Source organism: Python bivittatus, unplaced genomic scaffold, assembly GCF_059951505.1.
Source record: "Python bivittatus isolate LINGU-HERP-01145 unplaced genomic scaffold, Pbiv_v1 ctg000700_np1212, whole genome shotgun sequence".
In the NCBI taxonomy this organism is placed as follows: Eukaryota; Metazoa; Chordata; class Lepidosauria; order Squamata; family Pythonidae; genus Python; species Python bivittatus.
This window is the reverse complement of record NW_028277098.1, coordinates 42963707-42986098: the sequence shown is the minus strand read 5'-3', so window position 1 is coordinate 42986098 and position 22392 is coordinate 42963707. Positions and strand designations below refer to the sequence as shown.

At 42.2% G+C, this 22392-nt stretch overlaps 1 protein-coding gene across 1 annotated transcript in view; it reads left to right on the top strand.

The window, feature by feature from the left end:
• Positions 1–18077, top strand: part of CIMAP2 (ciliary microtubule associated protein 2) — a 32569-nt gene extending 14492 nt beyond the window's left edge. Inside the window, exons 5-11 of the mRNA XM_088153981.1 lie at positions 401–520; positions 1259–1267; positions 2339–2482; positions 3229–3393; positions 12631–12759; positions 15868–15998; positions 17650–18077. Coding sequence (XP_088010107.1) covers positions 401–520; positions 1259–1267; positions 2339–2482; positions 3229–3393; positions 12631–12759; positions 15868–15998; positions 17650–17704 — 753 coding nt within the window. The 3' untranslated portion in view covers positions 17705–18077. The remainder of the gene's footprint in view (positions 1–400; positions 521–1258; positions 1268–2338; positions 2483–3228; positions 3394–12630; positions 12760–15867; positions 15999–17649) is intronic.
• Positions 18078–22392: the final 4315 nt, after the last annotated feature.

Sequence of the window (22392 nt, the reverse complement as noted above, 5' to 3'; positions counted from 1 at the left end):
TGTATCCATCTCTTTCAACCATTCCCACCTAGGGCTTTGTTTCCCTGAGAAAGACATTAGCATGAGAGGGAAAAAATTGACCTGAAGAATGACTGCTAATGTCATATAGATCCCATTAGGTCCTATTAAAATAAATATTGATGAACAACTCTGGACTGATATAAAAAAAGAAAGACCTGATGGGAATCAGGCAAAATCTGCGCATACCACTCAGTGAACAAATAGAGCTGTCCTTGTTTGCAAGGAATTGCCACTTTAGCAGTGACCTTAGCCTCTAAGCTAAATCTGGAACTAGGGAACAGTTCAGATGAGATATTTATTATTTTCCTATAGTGTTGATTATTTCTCTCTCTCTCTCTCTCTCTCTCCCTCTCTCTCTGTCCCATCCCCATCCTCTTAGGAATGTTATCCTGGCCCTGGTACCTACGGGAATCCTTATGTCAAACTAGACGAAAAGGAAAAAGTCTCAGTGACTGCCCTAGGAATAATGGACAGTAAAACTCCTAAAGAGTTCACCTTTGTCCATATGGCAAGTTTACCTTCTTGATTTTCCACCTGGCTGTTGTTTGTGGCAGTGATTTTCACACTGGCTGACTAGTGCTGCCATAGAAAGGAACAGCTCAACAATTGATTGGTTGGATATGAACTATGAACCTTGCCCCTCTTACACCTAACCATGGTCCAAATATGCCCTGGCAACATTTCTTTTTTTATTGTGTTCCCATGAAGTTAACTTCATCTCACCCCAATCCAGGAGTGGGACAGGCATAAGTCCTCTGAGACCAAAGCATCCAATGACAGCTGCAAAGCAAATACTATATTTTAGGCTTTACCTGGGAGAGAAGTCAGGGACTTGCAGTGACTGGGAACAGCAGCAAAGGAGGCAGCACATTTCATGCTGCCAAATTAAGGACAAGGACAAGGGGATAGGCCTTCATCTATGCCTATCCAACGTGCTGTAATAGGGTGGGGATGCTCTGGGTCCCTTCCTTGAAACAATATTTCCTGATGGGACCCAGAAGCTGTATCTTTTCTGTAGCAGCATCTGCCCTTGGAATGAATTTTCCCCTGATGTTGGGTTGGCCCTGACCCTGCTGCGCTTTAGAAAGACCTTAAAAACTTGGCTCTTCCCCTGGGCATTGGGACCGTGATGAGTAAGTTTCCATTGGGACACAGCGATGAACGTGAGCCAGATTCCTATTATTATTTTTGTTGGTTGATTGTTGTATTTTTTATCTTGGTTGTTCTTTGCAGTAAGCCACCCAGTGTTACATTGTTCGAGTTGGGTGGCCATATTAATTCTTTAAACAAATAAATGAATAAATAAATAATCTCAACAGTACAGAAAAACTTTATACAGTTCAGTAGGAGAGCATCACACACAGAAGGTCTTGGGGTTGAAACCCTGGCCTCTCTCGTTATGGCTGGGAAAAGACCCTGTCTAAAATGCTACAGTGCAGCTGACAATCATTGTAGATTATTTTGAGTTGGAGAGAACCGTGGTTCCTTTGTTTTTGATTTCATCTATTCCCAGATAGCAGCCTTAAGTAAATGTTTGATGACTGAGCATCACAGTTAACATTTTGAGGGGGAAGATGCATGGATGAAATAAAAGGGTGGGAATAGGATTTAGAGATTTCCCCTGTTGTTTGAGTAGTTTAAGCCAATTTTAGGACTAGTCCTCCAGGGTCCTGCCTTTACTGCCTGAAAATGCTTGGGAACTGAATCTAAAATATCATTTAAACGTTTGAGTTCCATTTTCAGCAATTGAGATCAGAGACTCCAGGGCCTGCAAAACTGAAATATGAGGGCCTTGTGCAAACCTGGGGCTGCAGGTTGCCCATCTCTGTGTAAATCTTCATCAATCGGAAAGGGTCTTTGGAGTGCAAAGATGGAAGTCCTGCTTCCATCTGTCAGCCTTCTCTGGATTGACAGTACTGTAACCATAAAATCATTACTTTTTGTTGTTTCATCAGTGTTATAACATCCCTTTTTATAAAACCTTTGCATTCTACTTTCATCCAAAGTGGGTGGGGATTCTTGTAACTATTCCTCTTTTCTGCCAGAAGCTCCTCCATGCTACTGGAGCAAAATGGAAGTAATTTTTCTTATTGGGTTACAAATAGCTTTGTGATCATCCAATGGCAGTGCTTACTTGACCCATCATATCTGTGATTTCCCATGGAGCAGATGGAGCCATGAAGTCAAGTGCTGGGCCCCTAGATATAGCATATCTATCTACTGCTAGATAGGGATCAACGTTCACCTGCTTAAATGTGCCACACTATGCAGCTGTTTTCATGTATCTCTGACGCTTTTTCATCCTGATTGACTTTAGGGAAGCGGTTTGGGACCTGGTACCTACAATCTCAAAAATAGTGTAGATGAGATGTTGAAACGAGTGGTCAGTATTCGAGGTCCCTATGAAATCTTCACAAGTGACAGGTCAAAGCCTATAATTTCTGGACATTTTGCTGGTGATGTATGTGTTCTCACTTTTTTTGCTTGCAAAAGTTCTCTACCATTTGGTTAGTAGTACATAGACTTCCCCAACTGAGTGCTCATCAGATTTGTTGGACTACAGCTTTGATCCTATCTGCCATCATAGTCATTGACCACACTGGCTGTGGATGATCAAAGCTGTAGTTAAAGGTTTTTGGAAGATACCACATTGGGAAGGCTACAATTAGACTGACAAAACTTCAGCAGATGAGTGAATCCTTTCTTCCAGCCACTTTTTTAAAACTCTAAGACTTTAGGAATAATAGAATTAAGGAATTTTCTGATTGGGAATGTTTAAAAAGAAGTGATAAATGCTGTAATGTATAATAGAAACAAGTAATAAGAGTCAAGTTACATTTTGCAATCTTATAGTCCTAGACTCAGTTATTATTCTCTTCTCTTTCTTTCCATCTTTCCCAGCATTAGAGTCTTCTCTAGAGAGCTAGGTCTTTACATAACATATCCAAAATAGATAATTTGAGCCTGATCATTTGTGACTCGAGTGAGAATTTTCTTAAGGGACTCAGATCATGCTGAAAGTTGTATCTGTATTATATTTGCCCATAGTAGACACATTCATTTGAAGTGAGATCTTTGGATTTGATCCAGTTCTACCTTAAATTAATTGTTCACACATGTACATTTTGGTATATATGCACACACACAAGGCACATTCTACTTATTTCCACTTCTAAACCAATATCTTCTTTTATTTAATGATGGTAGAAAAAAACCTCTGAGCTGACTAGTTGCAAAGTCAAATCCTTCCTGGAAGAACTGGAAACAAGAGAGAAAAAGAAACATGGTGTTTTTAGTACTTTTGCACGGGATCCCGACTGTCCAACTGAACGGATCTTCTGGGCCAAAATTGGCCAGTTTCCACGTGAACAAGTAGGTGACTTTCCTCTGCTTCTTCATCGATTGTCCGTTGCTGATTTTCTTCCACCATTAGCAATGCAGATGGGGAACAGAATGAGGTACAATTTTTAAAAAGGAATGCATTTTTCTTTTTTCTTCTTTCTGAAGTATCGAAATAGTTTCTCTAAGCAGCAAAGATTAAAGTACATCCAGAATTATATTTACCAGGCAGACATGACAGCAATCAATCATGTAACAGGGGTATATTTTCTGAGTGATACCATCAGATTATATCAATGTAATAAAAAGTAAATTCTCCCTTGAGTTGAACTCATCTTCTGGTGATTTTTCTCAGTAAAGCAGAGATGTATGCCAATCTGGGGTAGTAATTAAGGCCAGGAAACCCAAGTTCTAATATATTCCTGGCCATGAAAGCTTATGGGTGATTTTGGCCCAGTCTACATTATAGAGTTGCTGTTGTGTAAACCTGCCTTGAGTTCTTAGAGGAAAAGTGAGATATAAATCTAACAAATTAATAAGTCTTTTGTCATTGCATTCTTCCAAGACTTTTTTTTTTTTACTATTGTCCTGGGATTTCTAGTGGAGCATTAACCACATCTGATCCTGCTTATTTTTTCAAAATCAGATACAGTCAGTGAGGTGTCTAGCTAAATGGCTCTTTCAGTCGTATCAGCAACCAAAAATAAAGGTCTTCTTTACGTGAAAATAAAAATGGTTGCTTACATTAATTGCCATATAGAGAATTCTGAACACTATATATCCATGTATCATTCAGTCATATTCCCCCTGCTTACAGAATAAAGGGGTGCTTTAATGGCATACCAAATATTTTTTGAGAATACATATCAAAAAGAGAAGTGGGAATACATTTTGACAAGCTCGTTACATTTGCAAACATGCTTTGCCTCTAGCCCAGGCTATAATAGGACTATGGGACCTAGAGCAGGCTGGATGTTACTGAACTCCAGCTTCCAGCAACCCTCACCATTAGATGCGCTGCCTGGAACAGCTGAGGGTTGTAGCTCAGCTAATATTTGGGATGCTAAGTAGTTTCTCTTGGGTCTAAATTAATTAAGGTCTAAAGAAAGAGTTTAATGAATGCTATGAACTGCAAACTTGGGACTTCTTTGCACTGTTAACTCCTGGCCTCCCATTGGGTTCCTTAACTAAATACTCTGTCTGAAAAAGAATACTGGAGAACATAAAAGCTTACTTACCACTAGGTAATGTTTTAATCAGCTCTAGTAAAGACATGGGCCTACTGTGGCTTTTGGAATTTTGTTCCTGCCACTCCTGAACCTGAGTATTTTATTGCTAAATTACAGGGTTGTGATTCTGGGGAAATGAAGAAGGACCCTTCTTTTCTTGAAGCACCTATGTACAATACAAGGATGGCGATGTCCTGACTAGGAATGAGGGAACAATGTTACCTAACTTTACATTTACAAACCAGAACATGCACTGAAACTCAGTGATCATTTGAAAATCTTAGAATTAGACATTACTTTTTCCCAAACATTTTTTAAAATGTATATTAGGGTCATATTTTTACAAAAAAACATGTATCCATGGAAGTGCGGAAATACATTATATTAAGGAAACATGCAAAACTACACATTAATTGAAACTGCAAAATAATAATAATAATAATAATAATAATAATAATAATAATAATAATAATGATGTCAGAAAACGACAGACACGGGTTCGGTTGTCCAGTAGACAGAAGTTTTTATTGGGCACGTTTGCAAAGGTGGGTCCCTCCCGCAGCAATGGAGGAACCCCGAAGCAAGGTCTGACAGGTTTTTATACCCCCTATCTGTCCTCCCCCTCCTATGAGGGCTTGGCTCACAATCTCACCTTTTTTACCGCCCCGGAGCGCCGCTAATTAACCGCAAAACCGCAGACATTCCACTCAATCAGCGCAATACACATTCCAATCCCCACTTGACCCGACAGCCGCCCCCTGCCGTTTCTCTCCACTCTGGTGCGAACGTGCCTTTTGCCTGCAGTCTTTCCTCCCTCCTGCCGTCCCTCTCCACTCTGGTGCGAGTGTGCCTTCTGCCCATCCTCCCTCCTGCCGTCCCCCCAAGGCTGCCCCATGGTGCACAGTGCTCTCCCCTAGCAAACATGGTTCGTTTGAGGCCCTCACTTCTCCCTGCCTTCTCACAATCCCCCCTTTTTCTTTTCACGCCTCTGCTGGGCCTCAAACCTGGCTAACAGGATTGCTCCCTCGTCCCGGACCCGGGGCTTCACACACTGGGACAGGTAATTCCCACAAGCAGGGAGGCATTGCATTAAGCAACATACTAGGACCAGTAAGGCAATGAAGCCAATAGCTAGTACAGAAAGTTGTTTTAACCAAGCAAAGTTAGGTAACCAACTAGTGAGCCACGACCAATTCCATCCCTCTGGATCCTCGGATATGCGAGAGGCTAAGGTCTTCAACTTGGCTAGTTTTGCTTCAATATAATTCTCATTGTTGGTTAGGTTAAAGCAACAAAGACCTTGAAAAGATTCACAGCCTTAATAGGAGATAGTCTATAGCTATCCGATTTTGAATGACCGCCCTCCTGATCTCAGTGACTTCTTCAGTGAGGGCTGCAATGAGAGAGGATGTAAGGTTGACACTTTTAGCCAGGAGGCAGGCCACCTTCCTTAGGTCCAGGTAAGCTCTTCCGCTTAGTGCAGGGACCCCTACTAAGGAGAGGGCCAGAGCCATGGCTTCTGTTTCGGACAAGAGTGTCACATCACTCTCACAATCAGATGGCAGCTCCCTTTTTCTTTTTTCTTTTGATGGGTGCGCTTGCATTGGAGGCAGGGCATATAGAGAGGTCAGGCGCCCTATGGCACAAGGGCCCCCTGAACTATAGGCTGGAACATAGGTGTAAGTTTCATGTCCACATAACAAAAAGAAACCTTTAGGTAGGTATAGAGGGGTTGAGGCGTAAGGGATATTATAGACCCCTCCACAAGTGAAAGCAGGACCTTTTGAGGGCAACGGGGGGTACGGTTCTGGGTATTGTTGAAATATACACATTGAGTTGCATTGGTTATCCCCAAGAGATTTAGAGCCATTTGCCTTTGATTAGTCCAGGGTCTTGGTATGGGAGAAGACCCAAAATGATAGAACATCCCCCCCCCCACGGGGATCATCCCCAGTGATCAAAGCTGTCTGTGCCAATTCTATGCCTTTATGTTGGTCATCTCCTCCCCTGCCTTAGTTCAGTTCCTTTTAAGTTTTACTTTGAGTCCGTCTCCCGGTTGGGCAGTCCATGGTCGGGGGTCGGGAGCTCGCTTAACCCAATGGTAGTGGGTCCAACCCCCCTGTCAGGTCCGAACCACTGATTCAGTTGTCAGGAGAACTTGGTATGGTCCCTCCCAAGATGGTTTCAGCTTCTCATCCTTCCACGTCTTTATCAGGACCCAATCCTCTGGCTTGTGGGGGTGTTGGTCTTTCAGCAAGGGGGCCGTTGAGCGAGGAGTCCCTGTTTTCTTAGAGACAAGAGAGATTGTGACAGTACCAAGAGATACTTTCTTAGGAAGGCATCCTTTAGCTCGGGGATAGGCTCTCCCATTGGAGCCAGGAAAGGTCTTCCCATCATCAACTCGAACGGGGAGACCCCCACATCCTTGCGAGGGGCTGTCCGCATTCGAAGCAGGGCAACCGGAAGTGTCTTTGTCCAAGATAGCCCTGTTTCCAATCCCAGTTTGGTGAGATGTTGCTTCAACACCCCATTGGCCCTTTCCACTTTCCCACTGGAGTCAGGATGCCAAGGGGTGTGGAGTTCCCATCGAACCCCCAGGCTCCAGTACCACGGCTTTACAGTGTCTACCAAAGCCTGCACCCCCCAGTGAGACCCTTCGTGCAGTTTCTCCACCATCCCCCTCATGTCAGCACGGCTCACTACTGGGTCCCCTCAATTGTAACCCAATGACCTGCTTCCTCCCTGCAACCTTCCCTTTCCAGCAGCTGTGAGTAAACCCCGTTCCAGCCAAATTTTCCTGAAAGTGTGCACTACTCCCCAGGCGTATCGCGAGTCTGTGTAGACGGTGAGGGACACTCCCTTTCCCAACTCTAGTGCCCGTTTCAAAGCGTGCACTTCACACAGCTGAGCCGACCAGTCCGCTGGTAGTGCCCCCTTCTCTATTGTCTCTCCCTCCGCCGTCACTATCGCATATCCTGACTTCCTTTGTCCCTGCTCTACTCGGCTAGACCCATCCACAAACCAGACCTCACCCTCCTCCAGCGGGACCTCCTGCAGGTCCTCCCGGGTCTTTGTTTGCAGCTGCAACAGGGCGGAGCACTCGTGCTCCGCCGGCTCCCATTCTTTCCGCTCCCCCGCAAGAAACTCCGCTGGGTTCAAATTCCTGTCTGTTCCTACCACCACATCAGGACTTATCCAGAGAACTGTCTCATATTTCAACATCCTTCCTTCTGTCATCCAAGCAGCCGCCTGCTGACTAAGCACACTTAAGATCTGATGGGGTGAATGGACAAACATGGGGCTCCCAAAAGTGAGTTTTTTCCCTTCTGTCACTAGCACAGCAGCGGCAGCCACTGCCTGCACACAAGTCGGCCATCCCCTCACCACTGGTTCTAGGGCTTTGCTCAGGAAGGCCACTGGTTGATATTTCCCAGCCCGTCTCTGAGTCAGCACTCCAATGGCAGTTCCCCCATGGGCTGTAACGTACAGGTGAAAGGGGAGGGCCAGGTTCGGTAGAGCCAGAGCCGGGGCCGTCACCAGGCTCCTTCGTAATTCTCCCCACTTCTCTGTGTCCCTCTCTGTCCATTCTACCCTGTCAGATGATCCTTTCAACTTCGCATACAGAAACTGAGCCTTGCTCATGTACTCATCTATCCATAGCCGGCAATATCCTACTAGACCCAGAAATCGCCGCACCTCCGTTTTAGTATGAGGGGGCTTCAACTGCATTATCCCCTGTATCCAAGAAGGATCAATCAACTTCTCGCCCTTCCGGGGTACATGTCCTAAATACTTGACCTCCCTTTCCACAAATTGGACCTTCCCTTTTGACACCTTCAATCCTTCCTCAGCCAACCAGTTCAATAAAGCCACTGAGTCTTCTCTCACCTTTACTTCCTTCTCTCCAGACACCAACAAATCATCCACATACTGCAGCACTTGAGAACCCCCAGGGGCCCGGAACCCCTGGAGTTTCTCTTCCAATGCCTGTCCAAACAAGAGGGGGCTCTCGGTGTACCCCTGGGGCAGCACCGTCCATCTCAGTTGTTGCTTCAGCCCGCGCCTCCCATCCCGGGACAGCGGGTATTGGGCTTGCCGCAAACCCGTCACCCCTGGTTTCAAGGGGATGCTAATTGGGGCTATGCGAAACCGACCCGCCCCCCCTTCTCCTGCCCATACCTCAGGGTTCACTACCTCCACGTCCGCCTCCCGCAACAAACACATCCTTTCTGCCTGTTCCACATTCCACAACTCCATTCCTAGACTACCCATTAGATCCCTTTCCAGCAGGTTCACTCTCGCCTGTGGGATCAGTAACACATCTGCAGTTACCTCCTTCCCATTCCACTCCAGTCTTACTCCCTCCAGTACGTTTGCCTTGACCGGAGAGCCTCCCACCCCCATCACCGATACCGACGCGCCCCGGGATTTCGCAATCCCGTGGGTCCCGGTTGGCACAGCGATGTTCGAGAGGCTCCGGTGTCCACGAGGAACTGCTGTTCCTTGCCGGTGGGACCCACCGTGATGTTTACCAAGGGTTCCCCGTGGGTCCCGGTTGGGGAACCATGACCCCCCTAGTCGTACAGGGGGAAACTCCTCTCATGTTCTCCCGATGTTCAGCATTATTGGGATCCCAATTTGGGTCTGCCAGAGGGAATTTAGTATTCGCGGCAGGGGCATCTGGGACATTTGCATTCCTTCGCTCCCAAGCCCCGAGCGCAGCTCGCCGAATCTGGCCCCTCTCTTCTGGCGTATAGAGGTGGGCTAAAATGTAATTCAGTTCCCCCAGGAGTATTCCACCGGGCCGAGAAAAAGTTCCAATTGTTCGGCGGCGGTATGGGCGTTCTCTTGCATACGAGGGAGGGTCTTTTTTAATTCCCTCAACTCACTGGGTTTGATGGGAACCGTTACGTAACTGGTGACGGTCACCCCCTGTGCGTTCGTTCCGTTCGGGACCTCCAGGACGGGGAAGGCACTGGCCGACCTTAGAATAAAGGGCAAGTTCTGAATGTCTTGGTTCAGCTGGTCCAGCTCTTTCTGCAGCCCGGGATAGGGTGGGGGCGCCGGAGGGGGAGCGGTAGGAAGAGGAGGAGGAGGAGGTGGCGGCCCCCATTGAGGTCCAGTCAGCCAGAGGTCCTCCTCATCCTCCTGTTCTTTTTGGACAAAAATTTTGGCTAACTTGGGTCGAGGCCCCTCCCAATGAACATGGAACCAGACTTCCACATAGGGTGGAAGTTAACATTTATGTTAACATTTTATGCTCCACAATGTAGTTTTTTAGTTGGGTCACCCAGTAATTACTGGGGATTCCAAGAGTATCCCAATGGTAGGGGAATTCGGGGTCCACTAGTGGATATTTTGGCCATTCTTTAGTGCACAAAGTTATCATGGTCGGTTTTTCCAGACCCCTGGTGAATGGACACAACCAGGGTGTCTCCCATTGTTGCAACAATTGTCCTAATGGAGAATCCGTGGGGATTCCCCCTACTGCGTTTTTCCCACTGGCCCCTGGCCTTACACTCTTACTCTGCGCCTTACCCATCCTTCCTGACTACGTTTCCCACCTTACAGAAGGTCCCGGACTCTTCTGTCCCCTTGCGGCGTCCAACGCCTCGTAACCACGCTAATCTCCCCGAGATTATGGGTAGGTTGTACTCACCAGACCTCCCGGAGGTCCCCTTGTCGGCCGACTTCCTCTTTACTTCTGTCTGACTGGCGATTGGAGTCCCGTCCCGGACCCGACTCTGGGGAAAACGGGAGACACCTCAACGGGGTGTTACGGCCGATTACTCACCGGTTCCCCACAGTCCGGTCCACGTCGAGGACTCCTGGCTGGCTCGCCAATTTTGTCAGAAAACGACAGACACGGGTTCGGTTGTCCAGTAGACAGAAGTTTTTATTGGGCACGTTTGCAAAGGTGGGTCCCTCCCGCAGCAATGGAGGAACCCCGAAGCAAGGTCTGACAGGTTTTTATACCCCCTATCTGTCCTCCCCCTCCTATGAGGGCTTGGCTCACAATCTCACCTTTTTTACCGCCCCGGAGCGCCGCTAATTAACCGCAAAACCGCAGACATTCCACTCAATCAGCGCAATACACATTCCAATCCCCACTTGACCCGACAGCCACCCCCTGCCGTTTCTCTCCACTCTGGTGCGAACGTGCCTTTTGCCTGCAGTCTTTCCTCCCTCCTGCCGTCCCCCCCAAGGCTGCCCCATGGTGCACAGCGCTCTCCCCTAGCAAACATGGTTCGTTTGAGGCCCTCACTTCTCCCTGCCTTCTCACAATAATAATAATAATAATAATAATAATAATAATAATAAACCAAAAAATGTGTGTTTAACAAAAAAATAAACAAAATACCCATACTGTCCTGTCCCAGGCCTGGCATACATGCAAAGGAGAACAGTTTAAAAAGCTTTGCTCTGCCTGAGCAATTGCAGGAGCGGGAGACAGAGCGTGCATGCAGACACATGCAGTCTCAAACAGCCCCGAATCCCTTAGAAAACTTACGGCAGTTTTGTCCAAACTTGGCCACTTTAAGATGAGTGGACTTCAACTCCCAGAATTCCGGGGAATTCTGGGAGTTGAAATCCACTCATCTTAAAGTGGCCAAGTTTGGACAACACTGACTTATGGGCAAGTTCCCAATAAGCAAAATCCAAGCAGCAGGCAGAAGCATCGCCAGGGCACAGTCCAGGGGTCGTTGCATCGTCGGTAGGGCGTCAGCCGGTCCGGGTCCAAAAGAACGGAGCTTCCGCGGGGAAGAGTTCAGGGCGCAACAGACAGAGGTTCCGGTAAGCGGAGCGGTTGTTCCCAACAAAGGGAGACGGGTTAGCAGTTGTTCCTAAGTAGATCCCTCGCCAGGGAAGCCAATCAAAGATGGGAACGGCCCTGGCAGGCCACGGCACGCTCTGGGGCTGGGCGGTCTTTCCAGCTCCAATTCCTCGTCCTCTGAGAGGGCGAGGCAGCTTCTCCTGGAGGCTGCAGGAGGGATCAGCCTCAGGGGATGGCGTGCTCGGGGCTGTCTCGGGCTGAAATCCTACCGGTTCTCCCGGAACAGGCTGCTCTGTCTCAAGAGGTGGGCGTGAAACATACATTATGAGCAATGTATTCATAAAAACACGAACTTGAAAAAAATACGAACGGTGCGTATTGCCAAGTTACAAAGGAAGAGAAACTGAAACAGACAGATTTGTTCATTGCTATATATTCTGTATGTTCTCTCAGAACCGAATCTCTCCTATTCCTGATGTGCTTCTTGTTCTCCTGCCCGCGTTTCCATTTGCTTCCACCAAATGACCCAATGGCCATCTCCTCCCTAATGATGTCTTGCCTCTTTCACCCTCGCCCAGCCATGGTTGTGGCAATAGAAAGCCTCTCTTTATTCCTGCTGTCTCATCACAGAGGTGATGGGATAATATTATAAGATGCTAGAAAAGTCTGGGGAGGAATGAACCAATGACTCAGCCGTTCTCATTTACAGACTTAATTTGCAGACTCTCACAGCTTCTGGTTTCCCAACCTCTGATTTCTTTAGATCCCACATATTTTCTTCTGTAGGATGGTAATGGAGACTGTCCATAGAGAGAGCAACTGAGAAATCCCACTGGGTGGCAGCATTATGCCATCCCGGCACCAGAAAGAGTAGAAGAAAAAGAGTTCTTGCCTCTGGCAATTAATGAGAATACTGTACTGAAACACCTTAACCCTAAAAATATTTTGTGAAACCTGTAAACTTAGGCTAAGCGTACTGGATTTAATATACATTATTTCTTTATACTACACAGACTGAAAAATAGGTAGGAAACACCTTGATAGAAAACCCTCTTTTGCTAGCAAACAAATAAGTGCCCAGTTGTGGATGTGCAAAGAAAAGAATGGTGGGACTGGTAATAACTTATGACATGTGCCTCACTTTGATGAAGGAAGGCAAATCTTCTCCAGGATGTTTTTCTGTAATGTGTGCTTAATGATGAAGATGATGAACATATGGTAATATCAGTCACTAACAGAAAATAATTGCCTATTTCTTTTCCCTAGTTCCAAACAGGACCAGGCTCCTATGACATAAAGCCCATTAAGAGAACAGAATATGAAAATCAACCACCGTTCTGGATTGGTGCAAAAAGATTTGACCGAAAAGCATACCGTCTCTTTTTTGGAAGTTCTGTAAGGGAGAAACTTGATTATAACTCTTTCTCGTTGCTGCCTTTTTTCTTGTTGCTACTCCGAAAGGGCTAGAGGGACACAGCCAGCAGAATTTCACTTAGAGAAGGGAGCAGGGACGAGGAAGTCAAGACAGACAAATGACAGTTGCAACCATGTTTATCACGCATGCAGCATATATAAAAAGAGATGGCGCTTGCATTGCATGGTTGTAACTGCCAATTTGACTTTTTGGATGCCAGTCCCTCTGCAGATGCCCCTGGGAGGAAAACTGGGTTCAGAACCGTTCTTCGATAAAGCTCGTTTGCCACTGTGACTGAGTTATTGCCTCTTAGATGATAAAACCATATATGGTTCAGTTACAGGGGAAGGAGATCATTCAAAGATCCACTAGTAACTTGGGCCTATCCTTTGTGCCATCAATTTCACTGTATAGGTTGCATGTAAGAAACTGGAGATAGGAAGGCTTGGAGGAGTGGGGGAAGAAAATTACTTTCCTTTTTTTCTCACACAATTGAAAAAATTTAAAAATGTTGGAAAGTGGAAAAACATTCAAGTGAAAACGTTTCTTTTTGAATAACGAATGCAATAAGACAGGGTGCTCATATATTGTATTTTTTATTAACTTTTAGCAGGAAGACTTTTATATAGAGCCTTGGAGCATTGCGGTTCTTGTACACAGTGGAGCTCTTTAGTGCAAGAGCAGGGCTGTGTTTCCATGCCTCCACCTCCAGGAGCTGGCACTGCCATCTTAACCAAAGAGAGGAGGAGGATTCAATCCCTGATTTATTTGTGGGTTTATTTGTTGTTTATTTTTATTTAGAAGTCAGTGGATCTGCTCTTGTTTCAAAAAGTAGAGGTTTTTTCCTTGTGGGTTCATCATTTCTTGAAATTTTATATTTGTAGCTATAAAATTTGGGTCAGTTTTTTAACTTGTAAGATTACTAATTGGCCTCAAAGATGCTCAAGATAAATCTATCATTCTCTCTCTCTCTCTCTCTCTCTCTCTCTCTCCATCCATCCATCCATCCATCCATCCATCCATCCATCCATCCATCCATCTCCTTTCTAAATGTTTTGGACTATGGTTGTTCTCCCCTGCTAGCATGGCCCAGTGGTGTCTGGGGGTGATGGGAGTTGCAATCCAATGCAACTAGTGGCTTCAGGTGAGGAAAGTTGCCCTTCCCCAGAAAGCTATATTCTCTCAAGCAAAAGCTATAGGCTTTTCAGGCCACCAGTAAATGGGGCTGAAGCAATCTTTACTTGCTTACACACAAACACACACACGCACACAGAGTTATTGCAATGTTTTTATTTACTTCAGTTGGTCTATGGCAACAGCAACATGAGTGCAAGATGACTAAATTGATATTCTCCCAGTGTATATGAATTTACATTCATTTCTCCCAACCCATTTGTAATTTTCAGCCTTCATCAGAGATAAGCAGCTTTGTACCTTTCAGAAATTTTTTAATTACAGTTCCCTTAATTTTGTGCTGTTGGCCATGCTGAAATGGGAACCGAAGTCCAAAACATCCAGTAGCTCAAGTGCTCCTTCCTCTATATTGGATTCCAAATAATTTCTTTAGTGGCTTAAGAGTGTGATATTTCCTTTGCCCATAGGCTCAAACTTCTAAAATTCTGATGTGCCAAGGATGGTGCAATTTTGGTCATTTGCATTTATCTGATATTAGAAGCACTCAAGCAGTTAGGGAAAGCTTCTTTTTGAAAGGTCTCACTTCTTCCACACTGATCTGGACTCATCAGCAGTTTAGGCTCAAGTGGCCAGAGCTGGCAAAATATGTGAGAATTCTGGTCTCCATTTGGGAATCAAAGACAAGGCTTAAGAAAGGCTAGATGTGGTAATTGGCTAGAACAAACTTCCTTATATCTAGTGTATAATTCTCTGTCTGTGTACATGGTGTGCTATGCAAAATAATGTTTTTTGTGCCACGATTTCTCTTTAGAGGAATAGTTACATAACAAAGCTCACTCTGGCAAAAGTACAGGTGTTGCGTGCTAGTGGCCTCAAGCTCAGCCCTATCATTCCAGATGTGATAGGAAAAACAAACTCCTAAAGAACTGCTGTGGTCAGCGCAAACAGTGTTGAGCTAGATGATCCAATTGGTGCAATTTAAACCAATTGTTGAGCGGGTCTTGGGTGAAATGCATATAGCCAATCTAGCTTGACATCCTTATTCTCCAGAGACAGAATAATCAAACCTATAATTCTTCAATGTAAATCCAAGAAGAATCATCCTTCTCAATGGTGATTATAAGAGGCGTCTATATAATAACATATTTAATCTCCCTGTTCGTTTTAAGAAGAGCCAACCATTTCTCCTTACTGGTATTCATGCAATATTCTCAGTATAAATATAGATTTGGATCAGACCAAATAGTATGTCTCTTCCAACATTCTCTACACAAAGACAACCAACTTCAAGTATACTAGTTAGAACAAGCAGGCAGCAATATTTCACCCTTCAAGGATGTGGGATGTAAGATGTTGGATCTCTTGTTCAACATTAATGGATTGGTCAAGATTTATATTGATATCAAGTGTGTTTGAGACACATTTATTTATTGAATTAATGCTTCACCCTTCTATTTATGTAACCAATTCATTGGAACTTTTAATTTGAGGTTCCACCAAATTCAGTCTTAGGACTTTTATCTGTAAATATACTATTAAGGTAACAGAATGCATAACTGGGATAATTGAGTATATATTTTCACACTACTGATATCAGTTGGAGAATTGTCATCATTTTCAATATGGAACATCCAACTGAGCATTTAGTAAAAATTGCATTCCCGATGTTGCATAGCTCTAGACGTAGCAAGAAACAGCAACAGATGGTTGTAACCCACTTCTGCAGTGCCTCTGCAGTAGCTGAAAGACAATTTGTGCTGAAAGATGCAAAATGCTTCACCCTAAGCAAATTCTTCTTCCGGTGGAGCTCGACTGCTAGTGACTTCATAGACAAATCCATGTACAGTAGATTTTTTGACGTTAATATAGAAGCAATTTGCCACGGCCTTACTCTGAAGTGGGTAATCAGAAAGTTTTCAGTGCTTACTGTACCCCAAATGCTCTACTCTTTACAGAATCCTGTTGGTGTTGGCCGCTATGATGCCGCAAAGCATGAGCTATATCCAAAGAAAATGAGATACCGTTCCCTTTATTTGAATGAAGCACAACGTTATCTTAGTAACTTGGAAAGGGACAAGTGTTTAAAGTAAGTGAAAAATTATAAGTATGCAAGTGAGAAAAATCATTTTTTAAAATCCCCAAATTCCATCAAGTTTGGAATTCTGATTTTTAATTTGCATGCCTGGCCATGCTTATCTAGTTGTTCTGGATGCAGTTTAAATTAACATTTACTTTCTAAAATGAAATTTGCAGGTTTGTTTATAATGTTTAGCCTGATGGCCATTGGCACATATATTCTTTAGGTGCCTCATAAACTCTTGAATAGTAGATGGAATTGGATTCATGAAACAGAGATAACAATAAGGATTTAAGAGGAAGATGTTTAGAAAGAAGAAGGCTCAGTGCATGTTGTCTTTTATTATTATTATTATTATATCGTAATATATTTTAATTTTATTAAAATTATCCTCTCTATTTTGCTCTACCCTAAATTCTAATTCTTCTCAATTCATTCAGCTACAGTTTCTAAAATTCATGGCATAATTGGGAATTTCAATGTCCCAGTTTTCAGCATCTTTGAATCTCTCCCCATGTTTATGATCAATATAATTCTGAAAAGACAACACCACAAAATATTAATGTGATATTTTATGTTATTACTATTATAGCAATACTACTTTTTGCAGTTTTATTCATACACTTTACTCTGCATATTAGCAAAGCTAGCATGTATACACATATACAAACAAAAATACAATCTTGGCACCATTGTACATATCCGTATTAAGTGTAGGCAGAGTTGTGTAGAAGACGTAGATAAAAATAGTAGCAAACTGCATGCATCCTGTATGTTCCATATTTTTAAGTGAATGAATCAGTGGGCAATTCCTAATGCATTGTTTGTGATTGTGAAACAACATGATTTAATTCAAAATTTAAGGAACCAAGGAACACATTTGGCTGAGAATTGAAAAAATAGCCTATTCAGAGCTGTTACCTGTAGATCTAGAACCTATGAGGATAATATGAAAATGGCTTCAGGATAGGAAATTCATCGCCATTCCATAGACCAGGGTTTCTCAACCTTGGCAACTTTAAGATTTAAGAACTTCCAGAATTCCCCAGTCAGCATGGGAAGTTGAGGTCCACATATCTTAAAGTTGCCAAGGTTGAGAAACCCTGCCGTAAACCTTCACCCATCCAATGATAAAATAATAAAATAAAATTTGACCAAACTGGTAGCTTTTTACACCATAAAGGGGAAACACTTGGCATCTACGCTGTTCTGTGAAGAACAATGTGTGAGTTTTTAGGCATCCCTATACCATAAAAATTCAAAAACTAGATATGCAAAACTAAGCAGAGGTAAGACACAAGAGAATGGTCTTTACAATTCTTTTTTCACTGTTGTCTTGGATCCAGTGTTTCTTCTTTTAGTGATAAATCTAGTCAACCTATACATAGAACAGATTCAAAACTCTGTTCCCTTATAAAACCCATTAAGTGGCTTAGGAGAGGTCACTAAGTTTGTTGAGAGGCAGCTGTAAGTTCTTTAGAGGAAAAGTGTGGTTCTCCAGTTGTTCCTTAATTAGAGCTTCCTACAGTCTTTAGCCAGTATGACCAATTGTTAGGGATGCTAATTCAATGATATCTGGATGACCATACGTTCTCAACCCTGGCTTTGATAAAGGATAGAATATGTGAACAATTTACTCTGTTGTGTTTTTTCCCCCCAGGGAGAGGATCACTCCTATTAATAAAAGTCACTGGAGCAAACAAACATCTGCCTAAGAAATTGTTGCATCTGGAAAAAAAAGTACACTTAAGTAACCAATTATGAGCTGTGTGCCTACTTAATTTTAGTTTGGCCAGCCTAGCTGCAGGACCTAAAAACTAAACTTGATACACTGAGCAAACCATGTTCTTGACCAATAAGCTCTTGGAGATTTGGGTGATCACTTTCAACATTTTTTTAAAAAAAATCAAGGTATTTGTTAGACTTTTGTAATTGCAGGTTTCTCTCCTAAAATCAGTGTGCTGCCATAATTATGTCGATATTAAAATTGCTAGAAACTTAAATGCTTGCTATTCACTTAGCAAATACCTGCAAAATGTTGCCCTTTATTGAATTAAAAAAGGGGGCTGTTGTTTCTTTGATCCTAATTCTCACAATCCACAGTTGTATCAGTGTTTTTATTGGGTTTTGGTAGAAGAGTACAGACCAAGGGAAGTTTTAGTGCAACAAGGATACAACTGCAGTTCAGTGTTTTAACTTTTAACAGTAGCAAATAAGGATCTCATTAGACACTGTAGCTTTTAAAAATTAAAATGGATTTATGGAGGAAAAACGGTGAGAAAATCAACTCATGGGCTGTATCCAAGGGAGAACTTTTCCCTCTCATATTACTGCTTTTCCATTTAAAAAAAAAATTGCAGAGTAGCACACATTAATGTTGTATACAGTAAGTCTACCCCAGTGGATGGATCATGGCAAGGTGTACTGAGACTTCTACATTCTCTCTTGTGTATCTTGACCTTCTTTATCAGTTCATATCCATTGAACAGTAATCATGAGCATATGCGTGGGGCTTTCATATGCTGTCTTTACATGAAAAGAAACTAGTTTCCCCCCTCCCCCACAGTTTACTTTTAAAATGGGGAAGGCAGGCAATCTTAGTTCCTTCTGCACCCGAGGGCTGCTCCAGTCTCAGATCGGGATTGCTCCTGCATCTGCACATGTTGTGGGACTTAAGAAAATGAGCTTGACTCCTGTTCCAGTGGAAGAGCGGCAAAGGCAGTTTTGCCGTGGGGCGGTGGTAGATAGGGCAATCTGGTGGTGTATCAGTTCCAGAATTCTGATTCATCTATATGTGTAAATAGATAAAAGCTCTTTATGGATGTTCACAACTGGGGTTTGAACAAGTGAAGAGCAAGTGACAATGAGTGCCGCCTTAGCTGAAGTTCTCTCCCAGAGCCCCAAGGAATAAAGGGCTAAGGAACGGTCACGCTTATGGAATTTTGCACATTTGTGCCTAGAAGAATGATCCTCATTTGAGAAAAAAGACAAAAGGATCATAAACATGGATTAATGCTTAAAGGACATCATCTGAACAATCTATGAAATTAATGGTGTGAACTGATGCCTGTGCTACAATATAAAAACTCAAATACACAAATCAGAAACAAATCAAAACCTTTCCTGACATGTTTCTGCTGGAGTGCAAGAACAGGGCCATATTTCTGCTGATCCAGGAGCAGAAATATGCTAGTATTCTGATAATGATATATTTATCCCATACTTACATACCCAAGGCTCAGGGCCACAAGCTGTTCCCCCACTCAAAAGCTCTAGACGGTTTCATATTGTTTTTAATGTTGCTTTATTGGATTTTTTATTACATCACTATCAGCCACCCAGAGTTACTAAGATTATAAATGTTTATAAATGTATGACATTTAAGCAAATTGCACATTTTTGTTTTTGTTCTGGATTGCAACCCATGACAAAAATTGTGTACCTTTGCTTTATTCTACTGCATTCACCTCTGCAAATAGTGTGAAAGGGCACTGGGTTCTTCATGGTCACTGAGGGCCAGAAGGTATGAGGTGATTCAGGAGTGTTTATATTAACATAGGCAGTTTATGCTAGAAACATTAATCCCCAGTAAACATTTGTACACTTTTGGAATGTACACCTCCTTTGTTCCCATGCTTCTCTCTGGAGCATGCTGGCTGGGGAATTCTGGGAGTTGAAGTCCATGCATCTTAAAGTTGCCAAGCTTGAACACTGTTCTGGAACTTAATCACTGAATGGTATCAGTGGCACTTTGTTATTTAGCATACAGACACTTAAAGGATTAAATAATATTTGGTATAGTAGTAGTAATAAAATTAGAATCTACTGAAGCATATATTTGGGAACCAACCACTTAATATGCATTCCAATTCACAATGTTTTTGTTTGCTTGATAATCTAAACTTGAAGATAATGGGTAAGATGGTGACAGCCAAAGAAGGTCTACTAACTAGTATTTCTGCCAGCACAAGTGATGAGTGCCTCATCCTAATCTCACACATTGTTGCCTAGGGTTGTACCTTAAATCAATAGATCCTTATTTTTTAAAAATAATTTTTATTAAAAGATTTTACATAGATAATAATACATTCAAAGAAAGAAGAAAAAACAGGAAAAATATAGCAAAGTGTGAAAAAGAAAAAAAGCAGAAAAAGTTAGAAAAATAAAGACAGAAAACATAAAAATATATATACAGTATATATATATACAGTATATAAAATAAAGAAATGGCCTCCGATATCCCTCTCAGCAGTTATACATACAATTCTAATCAAATCACTCTCTCTAATTTAATCATAATTCCCTTCTTTCTATAATCTATTCTTACTAATCATCAAACCCCCAAATCACAAAATCATTTTCTTTCTCATGCAAAGAGTCTGTGAGGGATTTCCAGTCATTGACGAATGTCAGTAATGGCCTTTCTCAAGTCAATTTGTCCATCTCAGCACAGCCAAAATTGTGGCAAATAATTTATAGTCATTGTTCAATAAAGATATTGGTTGATAATTTCTTGTTAAAGTCAGGTCCTGAGTCTCTTTAGGTATTAATGCTATATTAGCCTCTTTCCAGCTGTCAGGAATCTTTCCATTCTGTAAAATAATATTCATCATTTGTTGTAAAGGTGGTAAAAGTTCATCCTCAAAACATTTATAGTAAGAGGCCGGCAGACCATCTGGACTAGGCGCCTTTCCTGTTTTAGTCTTTTTAATAGCTTCACAACCCTTATTGTTATAGGCACATTCAAAATTTGTCTGATTCTCTGTGCTCTTTGGTAAATTCTGTTTATGTAAATATTCATGCACTTTTTCCAAGGAAATTTCTTGACGTTTATATAAAGCAAAATAATACTGATAAAATACTTTTCACATACATTTGCATTATCTGTTATTAATATTTCCTTCTTATAACTTTAGTATCTTTTTTTTTTTTTGCAACTTATATGCCAACCATTTCCCTGGTTTATTTGCAAATTCAAAATTTGTTTTGCACAATTCATCTTTATTTCCATCTCTCTCACTGTTAACATAGATAGTTGCCTCCGTAGAAGCTTAATTTGGTAGGTAATAGTTGTCCTCCCTGGGGATTTTTAAAAATTCTTTTTTTTTAATCTCATCCATATTTTCTCTTGCCTTTTTAAATTCACTATCATGTTGTATAAAATATCCTCTTACAAAAGCTTTGCTTGCATTCCAAACCGCTCTTACTTCTGTGCCTTTATCCAGATTGTCAAAAAATTCTTTTCTTTTTGCAATCCTCCACTACCGTTTCCTTTTGCAGCAGCATCTCATTCAATCTCCATCTGAAACAGCCATATTTCCTTTTAAAAGCTAAAGGCATTGGATTGTGGTCTGAGAAAGTCTTTGGTAATGTCTCCACTTTATGAAGATTAATAGCGAAAGTCTGAGAGATCCAAATCCTATCTAATCTTGAAAAAGAACTATATCTTTCAGAAAAATAAGTATATTGAGTCACCATTTTTATATCTCCATGCATCAACAAGCTCCAAGTAGTCCATTAAATCAAAGAAAATCTTTGATAGTTTGTCTTGTGTATTTTTAATATTTTTCTCAGAAGTTCTTTTTGTGGGGAAACCACCCCATTCCAATCTCCCAGGAGACACCAAGTTTCATATGGAAAGTCCAATAATTTATGCTGTTTTATTTTCATTTGGGGCATAAATTCCCAATATCAAAGTCTTAGCCCCCTGCAGATTAATTTCCATCCCAACATATCTGCCATGATCAATATAAGTTATGAATATAGTTAAGGATTTATATACAAAACAACTCCCATTTTTTTCCAATATTGCTGAAATAAATTCTTCTCCCAAATTTTTGTGACTCAATTTTATTCAGGTACACCAAAGCTGTAATTATAAGGAAATTATAGTACAGGTTCTGCCCAAGTGCAGCAATACAACATAACTGACAAGTGCAAAACAAAATATGCTGATGCTGTTGTTATTGCACTTATTTGCAGGACTGGAATGTTGTGCTAGGATTGTTGCAAAAGATCAAACTAGGTTGAGAAACATGAGCTTATATAACCTGTGGCATATTCCAGAAATCGCACGCAAGTATCGAGTCCAGTCTAATTTTCAATTGTTTCTGGATTCAACTTATGCCTGGTGCTCTGCTGTAGTTATGCTGATGGTTTACAGGTTCTACCATTTCCCATTCCCACCATTATGGGAATGGTTTTCATATGTCTCGGAAGGCACTAGAAAAGTGTAAGCAAGTTTTTCCCTCAAGGGATGCATGTCACTTAGTTTTCAACAAGGATATGAGCTATTTCTGGATCAGTCTAAAATATGCTCTCACTGGTTCACTCTAAACCAATCTATTAAATATCAACAACTGTTTAAAACTCCATAGATAGTCAGCTCAGATGTTATTATAGG